General features: G+C 42.9%; 1 protein-coding gene across 8 annotated transcripts in view; it reads left to right on the forward strand.

Moving 5' to 3' along the window:
- Positions 1–18,810, forward strand: part of CELF2 (CUGBP Elav-like family member 2) — a 503,139-nt gene that overhangs the window by 149,864 nt on the left and 334,465 nt on the right. For 7 of the 8 annotated variants that reach the window (XM_066633614.1, XM_066633615.1, XM_066633620.1 and 4 more), the window contains exon 1: positions 10,862–11,016. The exons of the other annotated variant lie outside the window; for it this stretch is intronic. In XM_066633614.1, coding sequence (XP_066489711.1) covers positions 10,910–11,016 — 107 coding nt within the window. In that variant the 5' untranslated portion in view covers positions 10,862–10,909. Of the gene's footprint in view, positions 1–10,861; positions 11,017–18,810 lie in introns of those variants that run through there. 8 annotated transcript variants of the gene reach the window in all.

Consider the following 18,810-nt stretch of genomic DNA (forward strand, 5'->3'; position numbering starts at 1 on the left):
ACTGAGGATGACATGAGAATTTCTGCTTGAGGGAGGAGGGAATGTCAGATGGAGAGATGGTCTGCTTTACCCCACAAACATGGCAACCTTAAGTCCTGCATAACATTAGAGAATATGTGTGCACAAAACATCTTTACTTTATGTATATGAGAGAGGGAGAGATTCTGGAAGGTTCAAATTCATGAGCTCACTGTATTGTTCAAAAAACGGATATGTCTGCCATCTATTTATCCCGTTTGCACCTTGCAGCTCAAATTGCATAGTTGGGGTTTCCCCCAATTTTATTTTCACCACCATCTGAGGTAGGTTGGGCAGACAGATGGTGACTGGCCCAAGGCCATTCAATGGTCTTTATAGCTGAGTTGGGATTTGAATCAGTGTCTCCTGTTAAAAGTTCAGCATTCTTCTCGCTACAGGGCACTGATTCCCAAACTGTAATGCAGAAATGCTAGCAATATCAAAGCTTGAAAAACTGCTTAATTCCCAGAGCTTTCCTTGGAGCTCCTTGGTACGTTCAGCCTTGCGATAAGTATTGTATGCATGATGGGAACTTGTATGCTTAGGTTTTGGAGATGCCTACCCATTCCACCCCATACCATGCCAGCATCACATGTGGCAGGGGGAATTCACGGATGCACAGTTTGTCTGATATCAGGCTAGGAGTGCATGCAGTTGCATATGTGAACACTTAAGTCACACACAAGCACATTTGCTCTGTTGGGGGCTCTACATTTCTGTATGTATGTGGCTTATACATTATTGCCAAATTTAGGATTTTACTTCCAGACTCAGACAACTGAGCCCTTGAAGAACCATGAAAGATCATGGGGGTTCTTACATTAAAACTGTATGTGGCTGCTGTTTTTATGATGTGGACTGGCAGTGTGCACGTGTCATAACCAAAGTTCTCACGTATTTCTGTAAATCTTGGTTCACTGGTGTGTGAACTCCTGTAGAGCACTTAAAGTGAAAGTGATCTCACAGATGACTTAAGGCACACTGATTTTCAGTCGTGTCTCCTGCATAAGAACAGTCCCACTGGATCAGGCCATAGGCCCAGATAGTCCAGCTTCCTGTAACTCATAGTGGCCCACCATATGCCCGAGGGAGCACACCAGATAACAAGAGACCTGCATCCTGGTGCCCTCCCTGCATGTCCTTATTCCTGATTACCTAGTGAATCTTCTAAGGGTTCCCTTTATAAACCTATCCATCCAAACACCAGCCCATGTTGTATTGTGACCAGCTCATAGTCAGATCCTAAACTAGGCAAGACCTCCTCAGAGGAGGACTCTACCACTGACCTGTACTGGGATAAAGGGGAAGTAGTGTAACCTGACACACATCTTTTGACCACCATCCCTAAAGATGCCCCACCTGGAGTGTCTGCAGGGTCTGGGGACCCTGTGCATCCATCACACATTCCCACACCAGCTCCAGCCCTCAACAATCATCCTTCTGACCAGAAAGTGTAGTGCGTGTCTGACAGCATGAGGACTTCCATCTGAAGTTCTGCTTGAGAGCTCTGCTTATGAGGAAGAATTGTGAGCCCTTAGACATGGGTTCTTATCAAGCTTCATAAAAGTTGCTGCACCCCTTCTTTCTGCCCAGCTTCAGGTCTGATTCCTTAGCAGGGCAGTTCCCCTGCTGCTACAGCATCTTTGCCATGATCCTGCTGAACAGCTTCCCCAGCATCATGAGGAAGACAGAGATCCAGGCTTGCTGTTCTTGGGAATGGAGCATGTGGTTTCGTAGTGTAAAATGTTCATAATAGTTCAACATAACCCAGAGACCTGGGTGCTGATTAAGTTGCCTGATTTGTTGAAGTGCAATTCTTCTGGTACATTTGTCTGTTTTTGGTAGAGAGAACATGCAAAAAAAGAGTGTGCATGTTTTACAGTCTATAAGTAAACCTGAAAGTCATGAGTGGGCTCTGCCCTGTGAATGTTTTGGCAATTTCTGCTATGTCAAGACACTTGATCTGAAATTTGAAGTTCTATTTTTTGTTTGTCCCCTTTTTTCCCTCATGAAATGGTGGAAGATATTCTAGGCATGTATTATAAATACAGGAGCCTTCATTTGCACCTGGTTACCCTAAATAAAGAAAGAGGGGAAAAAATTGGCATATATGGTGAACAACATTTGAAAGGGATCCTGTGTTGCCGTTTGGGATTAAAGGTAGTTGTTGTTGGCATCCTTCAGTCTTGGAAGACTATGGTATTGCGCTCTGAATGGTGGTTCTGGAACAGAGTGTCCTCTCCAGTGCACGAAACCTGGGTAAAGTAGATATGGAGGATAGACTGTTTCTCATGCAGCAAATCCCCCCCTCCACGTCGCTGGAATGGTCCAATGGAAAGGCAGAAGCCAATACGGTTGGTTCCAGTGGCGTCGCAGGAGTTGCCAGAACATGACTGTGTCCAGCCATGAACTGCCTCAGGGACTCCGGCTCCGGATTTTGCCTCGAGGTTGGCTCCTGAAGCCTTTTCCATAACTGGATGTAGCCACAAGGCAGTGGAGGTTTGGGATCAGAGTTTTCCTTCTTTCAGATGAGCTGCCTTCCCAGGCTAATGGGTCCCATCTACCCGGTGGCTGTTTAGTCGCCTTTTACGACAAATATAGCCAAACTAAGGGTCTATTCTTGTCCCCAGCCCCCAGGGGATCAAAGGTAGTGCTAGATGTGAAAAGGGTCAAAGATTGCTGGTATGGAATACTGTAGCAGCACACAATTTTAGCATAACTTCCCCTCTCTCCACCCTCTCTCCACTTGGTGCCAAGTGTCAGTGCAGAATGCATTTCACTTTAAATGTCAGCCACTCCAGAGGCTTCCAGAAGGCTGAGCAATGCCTGCCGTTCTCTTTGATACCAAACTGATAGCCAAACAGAGCCCTGGTGAGCCATTACAGTCGGGCCTGATGATTGAAGTTCTGACTTAATGGTGTGTATGATACCGATATAGTGTCTCGAGTGTGATTTTTTTTTTTTAATACTTGACTTCCCGCCAGACTTGGCTTCCCAAATACGGCAAGATGAAATGATTCTTTGTTCTATCTCTTTGGCTGCAGTGATTTAGGATTTGAGCCCTGCTAGCTATGCTTCTGTGCTGAGTGAGAGAGACAATAAAGGGCCTACATATTATTCTGGCTGGTGTCAGGGAGTTACAGCGTGCAGTCTTTCATATGTCTCGTTTAGCCCATAAAGAATATATCTAGTTGTGTTGCTTGTTATATTGGATACACCAGGTCCTGTACCAGGAACTCTCATTGCCAAAGGCTGTAGATTGTGTGTGTCTGGGCAATCCTCTTTAGGCACAGAAGGGAATAGGGGTAAACAGCTTTGGCCCTTTGGACTGGCATGAGTCCAGTATAGGAGTGGGATGAGACTCGAAAAGGGAGAGCTTGAAATGTGAGCTCCTCTTACTCAAAAAGCCTGGCCCAGTTTCTATGTGGTCAAGTCCAAATTGAGATGGGCCCAACTTGAAATGGGGCTCACTCACACCCACTAATACATGGCTTTCCCTCTCAGGCCCTACACTTTCCCCAAGGAAATAAAAGCCTTAGGTTGGGAATGAAGGAGGGAATAACAGGGGGTGGACATGGGCTCACATGGACATAAGTGTGTCATTTCCTGCAGAAAGTTCAGGGAACTTCTGTCCTGGTTAGCAATCTGCCTTGCATCTGACAGTGGAGGTACTCAGAGCTGGACTTCAGTTGAGGAAATTACATTGAGCAGGCTCATAGGCAGGGCTAAAGAGTTCTAGTAAGATTATGGGTGCCTGGTGGCATGTTTGGGGAGGGGGCAGACTAGGTATATAGTATCTGGTGACAATGTGAAAGAGTTGCCATCACCACCCTTCTCCTCCCAGCTCCTTGCCTGTGCCTTTGCAAAAGATAGAGAAAGCAAAGCAGGAAGGAAATGGAGAGAGGAGCCACTCTATAACATCTATTTCTACTTTTTCTCAGTTCCTCTTCTCCCTGCCCTCTCTGCTTTTTGAAATGGCAGGCGGCAGCAGAAGGAGGAGGAGAACAGAAAGAGGAGGAGAAATAGGGCATGGTCAGGGATAGTTGGAGAATGGTGAGAGAGATCAGATGGGATCAGGGACAGATGGGGAAAATTTGTGAGGTGTATTTTGTGTACTGTGGGGGAGCCTCATGGGCTCAGGCACCAGGACTCCTGATAAGCAGTCTTTCTTGAAGTCAAAACAAAGTGAGGGCAGGAGCAGGAAGTAATGTGTTTTGGTTTTGGTCTGGAACCTTCTAGTTAAGACTAAAGAAGGAGCCCATGGTGCAGCACGCTCTTCCTTCACACTCCATTTACCAGACTTTGGAAAGCAGGGAAGTCACTGAGACTTCATCAAAGATAGAATCTCAAAACACATAGACCAACAGGCCTTGCTGAGGGAGAATCAGCATGGCTTCTGTAAGGGTAAGTCTTGCCTCACAAACCTTTTAGAATTCTTTGAAAAGGTCAACAGGCATGTGGATGCGGGAGAACCCGTGGACATTATATATCTGGACTTTCAGAAGGTGTTCAACATGGTCCCTCACCAAAGGCTACTGAAAAAACCTCCACAGTCAGGGAATTAGAGGACAGGTCCTCTCCTGGATTGAGACCTGGTTGAAGACCAGGAAACAGAGAGTGGGTGTCAATGGGCAATTTTCACAATGGAGAGAGGTGAAAAGCGGTGTGCCCCAAGGATATGTTCTGGGACAAGTGCTTTTCAACCTCTTCATAAATGACCTGGAGACAGGGTTGGCAGTGAGGTGGCAAAGTTTGCACCAAACTTGCCCCAAACGACACCAAACTTTTCCCAGTGGTGAAGACCAGAAGTGATTGTGAGGAGCTCCAGAAGAATCTCTCCATACTGGCAGAATGGGCAGCAAAATGGCAGATGTGGTTCAATGTAAGTAAGTGTAAAGTCATGCACATTGGGGCAAAAAATCAAAACTTCACATATAGGCTAATGGGTTTTGAGCTGTCTGTGACAGATCAGGAGAGAGATCTTGGGGTCGTGGTGGACAGGTCGATGAAAGTGTCAACCCAATGTGCGGCGGCAGTAAAGAAGGCCAATTCTATGTTTGGGATCATTAGAAAAGGTATTGAGGACAAAATGGCTAATATAATGCTGTTGTACAAATCTATGGTAAGGCCACACCTGGAGTATTGTGTCCAGTTCTGGTCGCCACATCTCAAAAAGGACATAGTGGAAATGGAAAAGGTGTAAAAGAGAGTGACTAAGATGATTACTGGGCTGGGGCACCTTCCTTAAGAGGAAAGCCTACAGTGTTTGGGCCTCTTCAGCCTGGAGAAGAGACACCTGAGGGGGGACATGATTGAAACATACAAAATTGTGCATGGGAAGGATAAAGTGGATAGAGATGCTCTTTACACTCTCACATAACACCAGAACCAGGGGACATCCACTAAAATTGAGTGTTGGGAGGATTAGGACAGACAAAAGAAAATATTTCTTTGCTCAGCATGTGGTTGGTCTGTGGAACTCCTTGCCACAGGATGTGGTGACGGCATCTGGCCTGGATGCCTTTAAAAGGGGATTGGATATGTTTCTGGAGGAAAAATCCATTATGGGTTACAAGCCATGATGTGTATGCACAACCTCCTGATTTTAGAAATGGGCTATGTCGGAATGCCAGTGCAAGGGAGGGCACCAGGATGCAGGTCTCTTGTTATCTGGTGTGGTCCCTGGGGCATTTGGTGGGCCGCTGTGAGATACAGGAAGCTGGCCTAGATGGGCCTATTGCCTCATCCAGCGGGGCTGTTCTTATGTTCTTATGACTTTGCATGCTGTAATTCCCCTTTGTCCTCTCTATCTGACACCAGGGGTTGAATGGGTTTTTTCACCATGCCCTAAAACGAATAACAATTTATATTCAACTTATTGAGCAAATTACAGAAGTATCTTTTTAACACTGTTAGCGAAAATAACCAATTTCAAGTTTGCATGCGAAGCTGCTCAGGCCAATTAGCGTGAAATTTAATTTGCATTAATCACCATGAGGTCAGCAAGAAATTAACTTGAGGTGTGTGGATTTCTCCAAGAGGCAGCATGGGGATTTGTTTCTGGAGGGTATTTAGTAACATTCCAGCCTCCTGGGTGTTTGATGCAAGTTTTTGGGTGACACTCTTAAATTTGAATGGTGAAACTGGTGTGCCAGCTGGTTTTGGGAGTTATCCTGCATGTGAAGCTGCTTTATACTGATACAGTCCATTTAGCAAAATGTTGTTGTCTGTTTCAGCTGATGGGTTACTGTCCAAATTATTAGGCAGTTTTTTCCTAGTTTGACGAGCTGAGATCCTTGCTAAACTGGGGTTGAAGCTTAGTTGCAAAGCATGTGCGGACAGCCAGTGCCAGGCAGAGTAGGCAGCACTGTACTAAATGGGTCATTGGTTTAATGTAGAATAAGACAGCTTTATATGTTCAGATTTTGCAGATCTTTACTAGGATACAGATTCAGGAATCTTTATTGGCATTATATAAAACAATACAATCATAATAAACCACAGGCATCATCTTTCATTACTGGGATACATGAACTCTTTTAAAGATTATCTGACCTTGAACTACTTCCCACCATCCTTGCAAACAACTCAATTGTAGCACATCATAAGGCCATTAAAAATTCATTCATGCCATGATTTGGGACAACAATACAGAAGAAAACTACACAGACAGGAAAGGTCTAAGTAAATGTGTTCATTCTCAAATACTTTGTATAGAACTGTGTTAAAATGCAAAGGAGCTGCAGCTTTGCAGGTATGAATTGCATGTTATAAAAGAGTCGGTTCTCTTCCGTCTAACCAAAGCTTCTCTACATGGTCACCTGGAGGCAATTCCAAACTTGCTGTCGGCAGCTTTGTGAATTGTTATTGGCAGGCCTGCTTCATATAAAGATGTAGCCCTGGTTTTTTCCTTGCAGTTGGGCTTTCCAGCAGACATATTAGCTAGTTCCAGGGAGGGAAGCAAGGCAATGGAGCCAAGATTGCTTTCCGGGGGGGGGGGCTCCTTGAGATGCAGCTCAGCAAGCACTAGAATTGAGGCTCGTGTAGCACTCAAGGGAAGATTGGGGAAAGAAAAGAAAGAGGCTGGAATTAGAAGACAGCGGTCTGATATCTGTTCTGGGTGCTGGCTGGTACAGCAGTGTTTGGGTAGCAGAGGGTATGTGGTACTTGACGCAGCACCATCAGGTAGCTGACCAAACTGTGGGAAGGACCAGCAACAGGAACAATGTGGAGCCTGTTACCCAGCTTTCTATACCCAAAATCCCCATTAGGGAAGGAAGTTGGGAGGGACTTGTGTATGAATGACTGAATATCTTGCACTATGGTTTGGGTTTGATGTTTTCATGGCCTATTCTGGCTCCAAGATTTAAAAATAACGAGGCAAATAACATAAAATAATCATTATTTTTGTTCTAGGAATTGTACCAGGCATGTTCCTTGAATCTCTTCCCTCCACCTACACATCTGGGTGTGTTTTAAAAGTCTCTCAAGGGTCATGAGTCAGATAATCAGATAAGAAAAACGGAAAGGTATAAAAGGTGGTTTCCTTTTGACTGGAACTTACTTTGGTTCCATTTCCACGTTGTAGCTCCTAGAATTGTTAGAAGGACTCTGCCATGTAGATTTTCTGCTGTTGTGTTCATTGAAATTTCCCAACAGAAGCTCCATTGATTTCTTAGTGAAGTCTGAAAGTTCTGATCAAAAGCAAGTTTTCACTCTGTCCTGAAAAAAACAAAAAACTGTTGTGCGGTTTGTTGATGATGTTGGTGGAGTTCAGTTTATTTTTGGATAGTGGAAACCATACTGTAACCAGGACTTGTTGCTGGCTTTTTGTACTGTGTATGTTCTCTCATGTGGGTTTGCAGTTCCGAGGAGAGTAAGGACGAGTCCAAGCCTGAACTATGATGCTTACAACTGAAAACAGGGATAGTAAGTTAGTGACCTTTTGAACCAGAAGCAGCTGTACAGAGAATGAGGAGTCCAGCCAGAGTCTGACCATTAAAGAAGATTTTTGCCCAGACACATTTCCAGCCGAAACACAAAGCCATTGTAGCCTTTGGAGAGTGAGTGGCTTGTCTGGGATTGCCAGCCCCGCCTCCAGCTCCCCATCCACCCCCAGGATTGCCCTCCACCCACTCTCCCCCACCCTAGCTCAGCCTGCTCCCTGTCAGAGTCAGCCTGGAGGCTGGATTCAGCCTCTGCAGGCTGGCACGCATCCCTGCAGCGGCCCAGCCAAATGTAGAGGAGGCGCAAATGTGCTTTATGGCATGTTTATGACCCTCCAGGGCCAGCTCAAGGGACTTGCACTGGCCCAAGGGAGACCAAGGATTGCACCCTTACTTAGTTTTAATTCCCTTGTTCAGATACAGGGTTTGGAGAAGCATGACAACATAAAAGTATATCTGGCAGTGCTGGAATAAAACTTATACCATTTCGAGGTTGGATGGTGACATCGAGGTTAGATTATGCTGGTGTTCTTTTTGCATCTTTTTAGATTGTGAGCCCTTTTGGGACAGGGAGCCATTAGTTGATTTTTCTCTGTAAACCGCTTTGTGAACTTTTAGTTGAAAAGCGGTATATAAATACTGTTAATAATAATAATAATTGTAACGCGCTTTATGTGGGGCTGCCCCTGAAGACAGTTCGGAAACTGCAATTAGTGCAGAATGTGGCGGCCCGTGTGGTTACTGGAGGTAGGTGGTTTGAGTCTGTCAGCCCACCTCTCCAGGGGCTACATTGGCCGCCCATTCGTTTCCAGGCCCAATTCAGGGTGCTGGTTTTGACCTTTAAAGCCCTATACTGCTCTGGGCCAGGGTATCTTAGAGATCGCCTACTTCCGTACAATCCGGCTCGTCCTCTTAGGTCATCAGAGAAGGCCTTTTTACAAGTGCCGCCGCCTAAGGAGGTACGTGGGGCGGCGGCAAGAAATAGGGCCTTCTCAGTAGTGGCACCAACGTTATGGAATTCCCTTCCCCTTGACTTGAGAATGGCTCCCTCTCTTGAAACTTTTCAACGAGGCCAGAAGACCCTTCTATTTAAGTTCATGGCCTTTTAAACATCTTTTCTACATCTTTTAGTATGCTTTTACAGGCCTGATTCCTTTATGATCTGCTGCTCTATGCTCTTTTTACCTGACTTTTTATCTGACTACTGTTTTTTATGATATCTGTTAATGTGTTTATATGTTTTTATCTGTTTGTTAAATTATGTTTTAGTCTGCTTTTAACCTATTGTAAGCCACCTTGGGTCCCTTTGGGGAGAAGGGCGGGGTATAAAGTTGTTGTTGTTGTTGTTGTTGTTGTTGTTGTTGTTGTTGTTGTTGTTGTTGTTGTTGTTGTTATCACAATCCATTTGTCCGCTCATGAGTTTGAATAGGATTGAGATTTTCTTTTGTTGATTGGCTGCTCCAATGCTGGGAGCTCCAGCCCAACCCCATGGATCTTCCTCAGTGATGGTCTGGCCCATTTTGACCAATGAACAAGTCTTGGCAGACCCCATTGGAGCTGCAAGTGTTTTCTGCCTGGCCCATTGTTTTAACAGAGCCAGGTTCCAGCCAAATGGACAAGGTAAATAGGCTTTACCTTGCAGAACTGTATCTTGCAGATCTGTAGGTTACAGAGGTCTAAATGAGCTGATTAAAGCTAGCCAGCAGCATCCTTCATACACAGAGGGATTTTCCTGTTAGGGTGATTGGATCCTATTCCTCACAAAGTAGTTTATTCTTGGATAGGTAGGGTGAGTGATCACCTGTGCATCCCAGTCGTCACTTGAGTTGGCTGACCCTGATGCCAAATGCTCATGAAAAACTAAACAATTCTCCTACAAAGTAGTCTTTGATAACAATCTCTTTAGGAAAAGAGTCATCTCCTTAAGGACTGTCTACTCTATGTATTGCCTCCTTCTACATTAACCTACCCATGTTTTGCAATCATTCTCAGAAGCTTTAGATTCCTGAGCTGCTGAATGTCAGGTGAGTGGTATCCAGAAATAGGATTTTGGTGGTTGTGAAGCCCTATCTCTGGAACTTTCTCCCTTGGGAGGTTCACCTGACTGCAGAATTGTTTGGGGTTTTCTTTTTGACTCCAGATGAAAAATGTATTTAGTTGGATGAAGCTTTTACAATCTTTGTTCCAATGCTGTTTTAAATACTAAATTTTTATTTCTGCTTTCAATTGTATACATTGGTTTTTGTTGTAAGCTACTTTGCTTTTCAACCCACAAGAGCTACTAGTGTAAGAAGTGTCTGAGTGTGAAAGGGATGGAGTTTTGTTCACGAGGGGCTAAAATAATAGAGGAACAGCCAAGCTTAAAAAAAAAATTCCTAAGTCTGTAAATGAAAACTGTTCTTGATCTAGGGTAGTAGGTCTCAGAAATCCTCTCAGCCTTGAATTCTGGGAGCAAGGGAAAGTGTTCTCATGCTGTGAATTCCAAGTCTTAGGAAGATAGTTCAACCCCCAATCCCTTAAAGTGTGCAAAAGTTCCATCCAACCAAAATCATCCTGCAACAATTGATGGCTTGTTGTGTTATACAATTTAGACTTTCACATGTTCTCTTTTGTATTGTGAAGATGCACTTTGTAGTGATTTCCTTCTCTGTGTTTCCTCTTTTTTTGGGGGGGGGGGCAGGCAGAGGGGTACTCTGTTCTTTTTAAAACAATGATTAGAAGAATCTAACACCAGCCAGGGAAGAGTGAATGCAAACAAGACCCCTATAGGCAGCCTAGTGCATTAATGTAAAATATGCCCAGACAACATAACTTGTCAGAGAGGATTATTTCTGTTCAGTGAATCTGCAGGGGCCCCTTGCTCCGCCACTCAGCGTCTGGCGAGAGACAGAGCGAGAGAGAAAGAAAGAAAGAGTAGCCATTAGTGAGTCGCTACTGTGGCATTGATGTTCGAGCGCACTTCTGAACCAGCTTTTGTTGCAAATATCGGTGTAGAAAGCATGCGCTGTCCCAAATCTGCTGTTACTATGAGAAATGAGGAGCTGCTTTTAAGGTAGGTTGAAGCCTCCTTTGTTTAATGGGTGCTTTCCAGTTGCTAGGGCCCCATTGTGACTAAGAGATGCACTTGGTAGCAAGTAGTGTTCTCCCATGACAATTTTTTTTTGGGGGGGGGGGGGTTGTGTGATTTTTAGATAATAGGCACGTTGCTTTCTGTTAAGTATGATTTACAAATCACTAACCTCCTGTTTTAAGCTGCCCGAAACAGACAAGCCAACTATAGAAAGCAATTTTTTTTGGGGGGGGGATTCCCCAAACCCAAAAGCTTATTCCTGGTGGCTACTATATTGCCTCCTTCATTATTATGCATTGGACATGAGATAAGTATGAGGAAAGAGCAAAGGGAGACTCCATACTAGAGCCGGTGCCCTAAATGCCACTTTAATTTGTATTAAGGTTATATAAATAAGCATCCCCATGCTCCAGCTATATGTGCCCACTTGACATTGTTTGGGGGCAGAGGAGAATAAATATACATAATAGGAAGAAACGCACATTACACAGATCAACGTATGCTCAATGTTCCAGGGTGTTGTGAAAAGCCAGGCATAAGCAGAAGCTTTTCAGAGTGAGGAAGGGGGGCGGGGAAGAGGGGAGAGCAAGAGCGCCAGAATTCTACTCAAACTGGCACCCTGCTTCTGAAAAAAGTACCCTTTTGTCTATTTTCTAGCAGATATTCTAGCATGTGAATACATCTTTTTGGCTGACAATGCGATGACGGAACAATAGAACTGTCAAACTAGCTTAATGTATATCTGTGGCTGTGGTCGTATTTTTAGTATCTATTTAAAAAAAAATTCCTGTAAATTTCCTGTAATCTTGTTTGTAGAGACTGTGATATGAAGTGTGCTCCTATTGTCTACCTCTTTTTTTAAAAAAAAACCAAACTGGGATCTGCCCTTAATTTTTTTATGGATTCTTCTGCGCTTGATATTTTCTCAGTACAAAGTTGTGGATCTGGAAACAAACCGTTTCCCTGATTTTCTGAAAGGAAACTTAGAGATTGTGAATGCTAGCAGTAAACATTTGGGTTGGACAAGTGTTTCTTTGTTAGCCTTTCTTATTTTCAACTTTCTTTGCTGTTTTGCAAAGAGGCATCTTAGATTTTGGTATTGGGAATTGAAAAATCCAGCTGTTCAACATATGTCAGGATATTTAAGAAGCATAACTGTCCCTGTATGATCTCTGAAGACATAACAAACTGTAAATATTCCACTTTCTGAAATACTTCTCTAGAAAGACCTTGGGTAGGGTTATAATGTTGAAGACCATTGGGGTTCCAGCTGTTGTACAATGTCTTCAAAATATACAGCTGTATAAAGAGAAATCTTATTTTCAAGCAGTTCAAAATCTTGGAATCTTTTTGTGCCAGTGAAGTGGGAGTGGGTGGTGCTTCCATTACCCATGGGCTAACATTGTGTACATTGGCAATGCCAAATCACGTAAGAGCTGATTTAATGACTTAGGAAGAATTGTTATTTTTTTAAACTTTTATGGTAAAGAGCTTCTTGTAAAGGTTTGTTTATGTTCACTGTAAGTGGTGTTCGCTGTTTGAACTGGGTTGGATTGCATGTTTCTGTCAATACACTGGTGGGAGCAAGGAATTACTTCGAATACTATGTAGTAGTTTTTGAAATAACATTGCAGAATCTCACGCACACGTGTTTGAGAATAAGGAGTTTGTTCTGTGGACCTCACTGGGATGTATTCTCTACCCAAGTGAGTTCAGGATGGCAGAGCAAGAGTACTACCAGGGAACGAGTAGAAATCAGTTCTTTTTATTTTAGGAATGGTAAAAATAGGGGTGAAATTGTTTTGTGAAAGCTTTGTGAGGTCACCTCTGAAAGCATGTATATAAAGATAAATATGTCTTATGGTTAGAGTGTGACTGGAAGATAGAAGATGCACGCTTGTGTATTATATATTATATGTGGATGCTGTATTTCTGCATCTTGTGCTCAAAACTCTCTAAATAATTAAAAAAAAATTTTTTTTTTAAACCCTACAAGTCTGCTATTGAAACATGAGAACATCACACTTAGGAATCAGTTATCCCAATTCAGCTAAAGTCCATCATGTTTCGGTCTCATTGAGTTTAGTAAACTAACAGCCCAATCCTATGAATTCAAGGTGCCAGAAGAATGTGTGTTCTGCTGGTGGTGGCTGCTGAAAAGTAGCTGTAAAGCACTTTCTGGCAGTGTGCTGAGTAATGTGCTACCAGGGCAACAGCAGGAAGACCAGAGTGTTGCCAGATGCCAGCAGCCCACTAAAGAAGGTAAGATGCAGGAGAGGCAGAAAAGGGCAGAATGGCGCAAGAAGGAATAGGGCAGGGAGGCTGCAAGAGGCAGTGGTGAACAACTGATCCTATTCACTCAGGCAGCAGCCTCCCTTTCTTTCCTCAGACTTCCACTAGCAAAATCACTAACACTAGTGAAATCACTAGACCCAATGTAGAGCAGGAGACTTACACAGGGGTAAGAGGATTTAAATTCCCTTTCCCCAATGAAGCCACCCCCCCCTCCCCAAAAAAAAGCATGCTGGTTTTTGGTACAGCTGCACCAGCTGGGAAAGGATAGTACTGAGCTGTTAGTTGTGAATAATTTATGCTGATCAGAGCCACAATAAACATTTTCATAATAGCTTTGGAGGATGGTGGGTTTGCATCTTTAAGGCCCTAAATGGCTGCCATTTGTGCTTTAGGATAATTTAATAATACTCTGCAGGCAAGCCTTGGAAAGTTCAACTCTGTCTTGGACTATCAAAGTAGCCATCTTTGCCCTCTGACTTTCCTTCCCTTATTGAGGGTTCACTCTAGCAGATGTTGTTTTCGTGTTCCCTTGTGGGTGTATGGGGAGCAAATAGGTGAATAGCCCTATCCTGTGTCTATAAAAATTTAATTTAATTGAAGAAAAGCTATGTTAGTGGGGTAAATGTGGCGTTTAAAAGGGACAGATAACTAAAAGCCGTCTCTTGTTAAATGATGCCAGGACTAATGTATCACTTATTCTAACAACACAGTCCAGCTTTTCTTGGTGATGAGCTAGAGTTTTAAGTGTTTCCTAAGTTTATTGCTGACAGATGCATTTCTGCTGAGCTGTCAGGATCTTTTGTGCCCATATGTGTGAACATGTGCTGACATGTAGATTTTGTGTGTGTGTGCTTGTCTGCTAAGTGGAAATGCAGATTGCACCCATGCAGGTTGAGATTCTTTTTCACACCATGTATTGTTTGTAGATCTTGCTCTGTCAAGTATACAACCAGTTACAACCAAGTTATTAAGGATTCTCAGAATGGTACCTATGTAGCTGAATGGCCATTCAAAAAATCCATGTTTGAATATTTTAAAAACAAAATCCCTTAAATGTGACCATGAATTATCTTTAAATTCTTAGAGTCTCTCTGTGTCTACTACAAGTTTATTAAACAATTCAAAATGCTCATTATGCTTTAGCACAGCAGTTCCCAAATTTTTAGCAGGTTATTTTGTTTTCATTAATTGATTACTTGGAGAATGATCAATGAAAGGCATCATCCACAGGTTACAAATGTGGGGATCAAATCAGATTTTAATCAAAACCGATGTTTTCAATTTAATCACATTATTTCAGATAAACGTATGTGCATATGTTAATCAAATTAATGAGGATAATCTAATGCAAATGTTGCTTGTGCAGGCTCTTTTAGTTGTGTGGACGATGCTCCTTCATTTCAATGGTGTTTGGGCAAGAGCAATGCAAAGAGTAACAGATTTTTTTTTCCCCTTCCTTTACTGAGAAAAATGGTTAGCTTCATTGAGCAATCATGTGATCTTGCTTGTACAACAGAGAGTGGACAGAGAGTAATTTTTCTCCCTCTCTGAAAACCTGGAGTCATCCAATGAAACGAATTGATAACGGTTTAGGACTGACAAAGAAAAAAAACTGCTTCACATAACACATAAATATACTTGTGGAGTTCACTAAATTAGATGGATTAGATCAATTCATGGAGGAGAGGTGTATCAATGCCTCTCTGCAGTGAAAGCTAGATGATATATCTGTGTGTGGAGGCAGTACACCTGTGAGTAACCAGTAGCTGCCAACAACTAACATCAGTTCCTGGGGACAACCAACAAGGGACCATCTGCTTCCATATATTTCAGCCCATCCCCATCTGAGAAGGCCCAACTTCAAGTGCCACCTCTAGCAAAGGTTAGGGGGCAGGGATGAGGAGCAGGTCCTTTCCTGTACTAGTCCTGCAGCAGTGGATCTCCCACCCTTATGATTTAAGAACTGACCCTTCCTTAGAAATATTTTGTTGGGAGTTAGAGGTTGTTTTTTATTTAGACAGGTATTTTAAGTGTGGGTGGGGTCTTAGGATGGATAGAATGCCTTTTCTACTCTAACTGCTTACCAGTTTATATGTTTTTACTGCTGCTGCCAGGCTGCTTTCATCTGCTGTATTGATTCAAGGTGTTCCTCTGTTACTTACAGTTAAGAATTTCTGCATTGGTGTAGGTGCATGTGTGGGGTATGTATGTGTGAAGGGCTTTATAGATTATCATGATCTATGGTGTTATGATTTATGGGTAATAGAATGTTACTGACTTTTTAATTTGAATGTTTTTATATCTATTACTGATTTTATATTGTGTTTATAATAATACATTTTTTGTGAGTTACCTTGAGCTGTTATTGGAAAGGCAGGATATAAATTTCTTGTAAATAAATAAAGCCACTGTCTTCAGGGTTGGTAAGTTTACGTAGCCTTCCCTCTAGTTGCTGCTGGAAACAAGATGCTGAACTAGATGGATCTTGATTCAGCCTGGCATTTCTTTTGTTCTTGCATGAGGTAATTATTCTATTTAAAGGTCCTTAACCAACTGGGAAACAGAAGTAAGAGATGCCTTCAGTCTGTTCTTGTGGGCTTCACCGAGCCATTCGTTGGCTCCTGAGGGGAAGCTGAATGCTGGATTAGGAGGAACACTGGACTGATCAAGCAAGGCTCTTCCTTATGTAGCTCTACTTTAAATGTCACCTAATTTTGGAATTATTGCAGGTTTCCCCAGTGAGGTGAACAACAACTTTCTGAATTCATCTGTCCATTTATGTGCCATAAGTATAAAACTTTATCTCCACTTCCTCAAATGTTGGGACATCCAAATAATAATAAACAGAGAGTGCACTGCAAGTCTTCAAATTACTGCACTTTCAGAGGTGTTCTAATACTTACTGAGTTCATGCTACTGATATTAAGGTCCCCACATTTACAAGTGGAGTTGGGAACTGAAGTTGCGAGAGCAAATTAAGTGACTTTGGGCCCAATCCTGTCCAACTTTCCAGCACCAGTGCAGACCTGAATGATTGTTCCCTTACCTCGAGGGGGCCTCCATGACTGCCCCCCCCCACAAGATGCAGTGCACGCCCCATTGGCATCTCTGTATGGGGACTGGAAAATTGGATAGGATTGAACCCATTGTGGCTAATATCAGGCTGAAGGAGGAACTTCCTGGCTCACCCTTTCATATACTACACTGGTTCAAAAACATCTTAGCTGCTTCACAGATGTTACTGTTCCTACATGTATATTTAGAGTATTAAGTACTATACCCACAACATTTTGCATTAAAATATTACCCTTTCAGAGTGAAGACTGGCTAGTTCTTGCTCTTCTGTCCAGTTTGATTAGTGCTCACCATCATTTCCCATTAAAAGCAGAAGTCAGTCAGCTCTTCTGCTTCTGTCTGGTCTGTTCCTCATGTAAAGCACATTCTTGCCTTGCTATTCTGAATCACAGTGAACTATTGCTCATCAGTTCCCCATTCAAACCTCTAAGCCAGCTATCTAATGATCACTGTTCCAGCTTATTTCTCATTCCCCACAGATCCATAAAGTGACCTGCAGACCTCCCGCTTGCTTTGAAATCCTCATCTGCAACAGCAAATATGGGATTTTCATTTTGAGAGCAGAAAATCTCAGATGTTTGTTCCATCACTGGTCTCTTTATGAATTTGTGAGCTCCGCCCACCAGATGTCACAACTGTGGGGTTGCTTATGTCTTACTGAACTCAAGATGAGCAGCAAGGTGTGTGGAGCTGAGTTCAGAACTCCTTGCTGAGAACTGGTGTCCAATTTTAGAATGGCTTCTAAGGTATACAAATCAATTGGAGACTAGAATGACTTCAGGATTGGTTATCTTTTGAGAAATGAACAATTCCCAAATCAAAACATGTTCATTACGTCCATGTTCTGTAATGCACTTTGTCATTTCTCCACTTGGGGCAGGCTTCTAATTCTTTGGGACTTTCACTCTGCAAAACAGCTCTGGGAGAATTAAAATTGGTTGCAGCCTCTAGTGTTGCATGTTTCCTGACATTCTCCTGTCTCCCCTGCAATATTTAATAACTCAGTGTGCTCTACAGTTTTAGGCTGTAGACACAAAATCAGTACAGATGGGACCTCAGTTCTTGCTGGGATTTGGTTCTGGGACTCCCCGCAGATACTAAAAATCATATTAAATAAAAGCAGTTAAAACAAAACCCAAGTCAGTCGGCCAGTCAATTAGAACTGCTATTTTCAGTTTGCTCTATAAAAAGGAGACTCCTTCCGTTTGCCCTGGCTAGTGATTAATCATTTTTGTATTCTGTTGTTCAGCAAACCAGGGTGAGGAGAGGGCATCAATTTTCTCAGAGTGAACTGCAAAATAGCAGTTCTAATAGTCTGACTCCCTAAAAAAAGTGGTTTTTAGAATGGGGATTGTAAAGGGACATTTCCCCTTCCCCCTTCTCCGAGGTCCTTTTTATTTACAGTGGCCATCAGTGTTGAGTCTAAGCCGTAGATGAAAAAATCAGTGTGTATAAAAATGTTGGACCTGTAGTCTCCTGCCTTCTGAGCAGGTAGATACTCTGAACTCATGCCTAACTACTCCATATGAAAACGAAAATGTGGGCTAGTAAAAGTTTTAAAAAAAAAACAGATTCCAATATACTGTTTGATCTTTGATGTCTGGTTTGCCCCCAGTGCTAGCAATCTTGTCATGGAAAGTTGCCTGAAACTAGCTTGGATTACTGGTTCATCTTGCCCAGCAGTTCTCACACTCTGGGTCTGGGACCCACCAGTGGGTCGTGACCCAATTTTTGGTGGTTGGTGAAACTGACAGGGCAGATTAGGCTTATGTGCGTCAAGGGTTAAACAAGCTGCTACTTGGAGGGGAAGCACTGCTGCCCAATCACCATTATGGCCACATCCCTTGGCATTTATAAATCAGGCAGCAGCCTAGGGTCTCTAAAAAGTTTGAGAATCACTAATCTAGCCATTATTGCCTGCTCGTACTAGCAGTGACCCTTCAGGATCTTGAGCTGATTTATTTTTTTCCCAGCTCAGCTATCAGAAACTCTTTTAACTGAATCTGGGAACTTCTGTATACAAAGTGAGGACTTTATCACTGAACTAAGGTCTGTCCACTGCTCAGTCTACTTGCACTCTCTCTGTCATGCAAGGAGAGTTTTGATTGGTGGGGAACTTGAAAGAAATCCAGCCCAGTGGATTATGGCTGCTGTCCACATACAAGATGCTCTTAGGGAAATTGCAGCAGGGAAGAGAGCTCAGTTTTCCTTGGATGTCCATGTTCTTTCTTACCTAGTATAAGAGTTAATCCAGTCACATGCCCAGCTTTAGCAGAAAAATGGTTTCACAATCGAGTTGTTTAAAAAAGGTTCTGTTTTCTCATTTGCTCTGAAAGTTTGCTTGCTTCCCACAGATGTATATACAGTTTCAACATGCTGAAATTCCTGTTGTGAATGCCATTGAGG

Source organism: Tiliqua scincoides, chromosome 7 (genome assembly GCF_035046505.1).
Source record: "Tiliqua scincoides isolate rTilSci1 chromosome 7, rTilSci1.hap2, whole genome shotgun sequence".
Classification (NCBI taxonomy): domain Eukaryota; kingdom Metazoa; phylum Chordata; class Lepidosauria; order Squamata; family Scincidae; genus Tiliqua; species Tiliqua scincoides.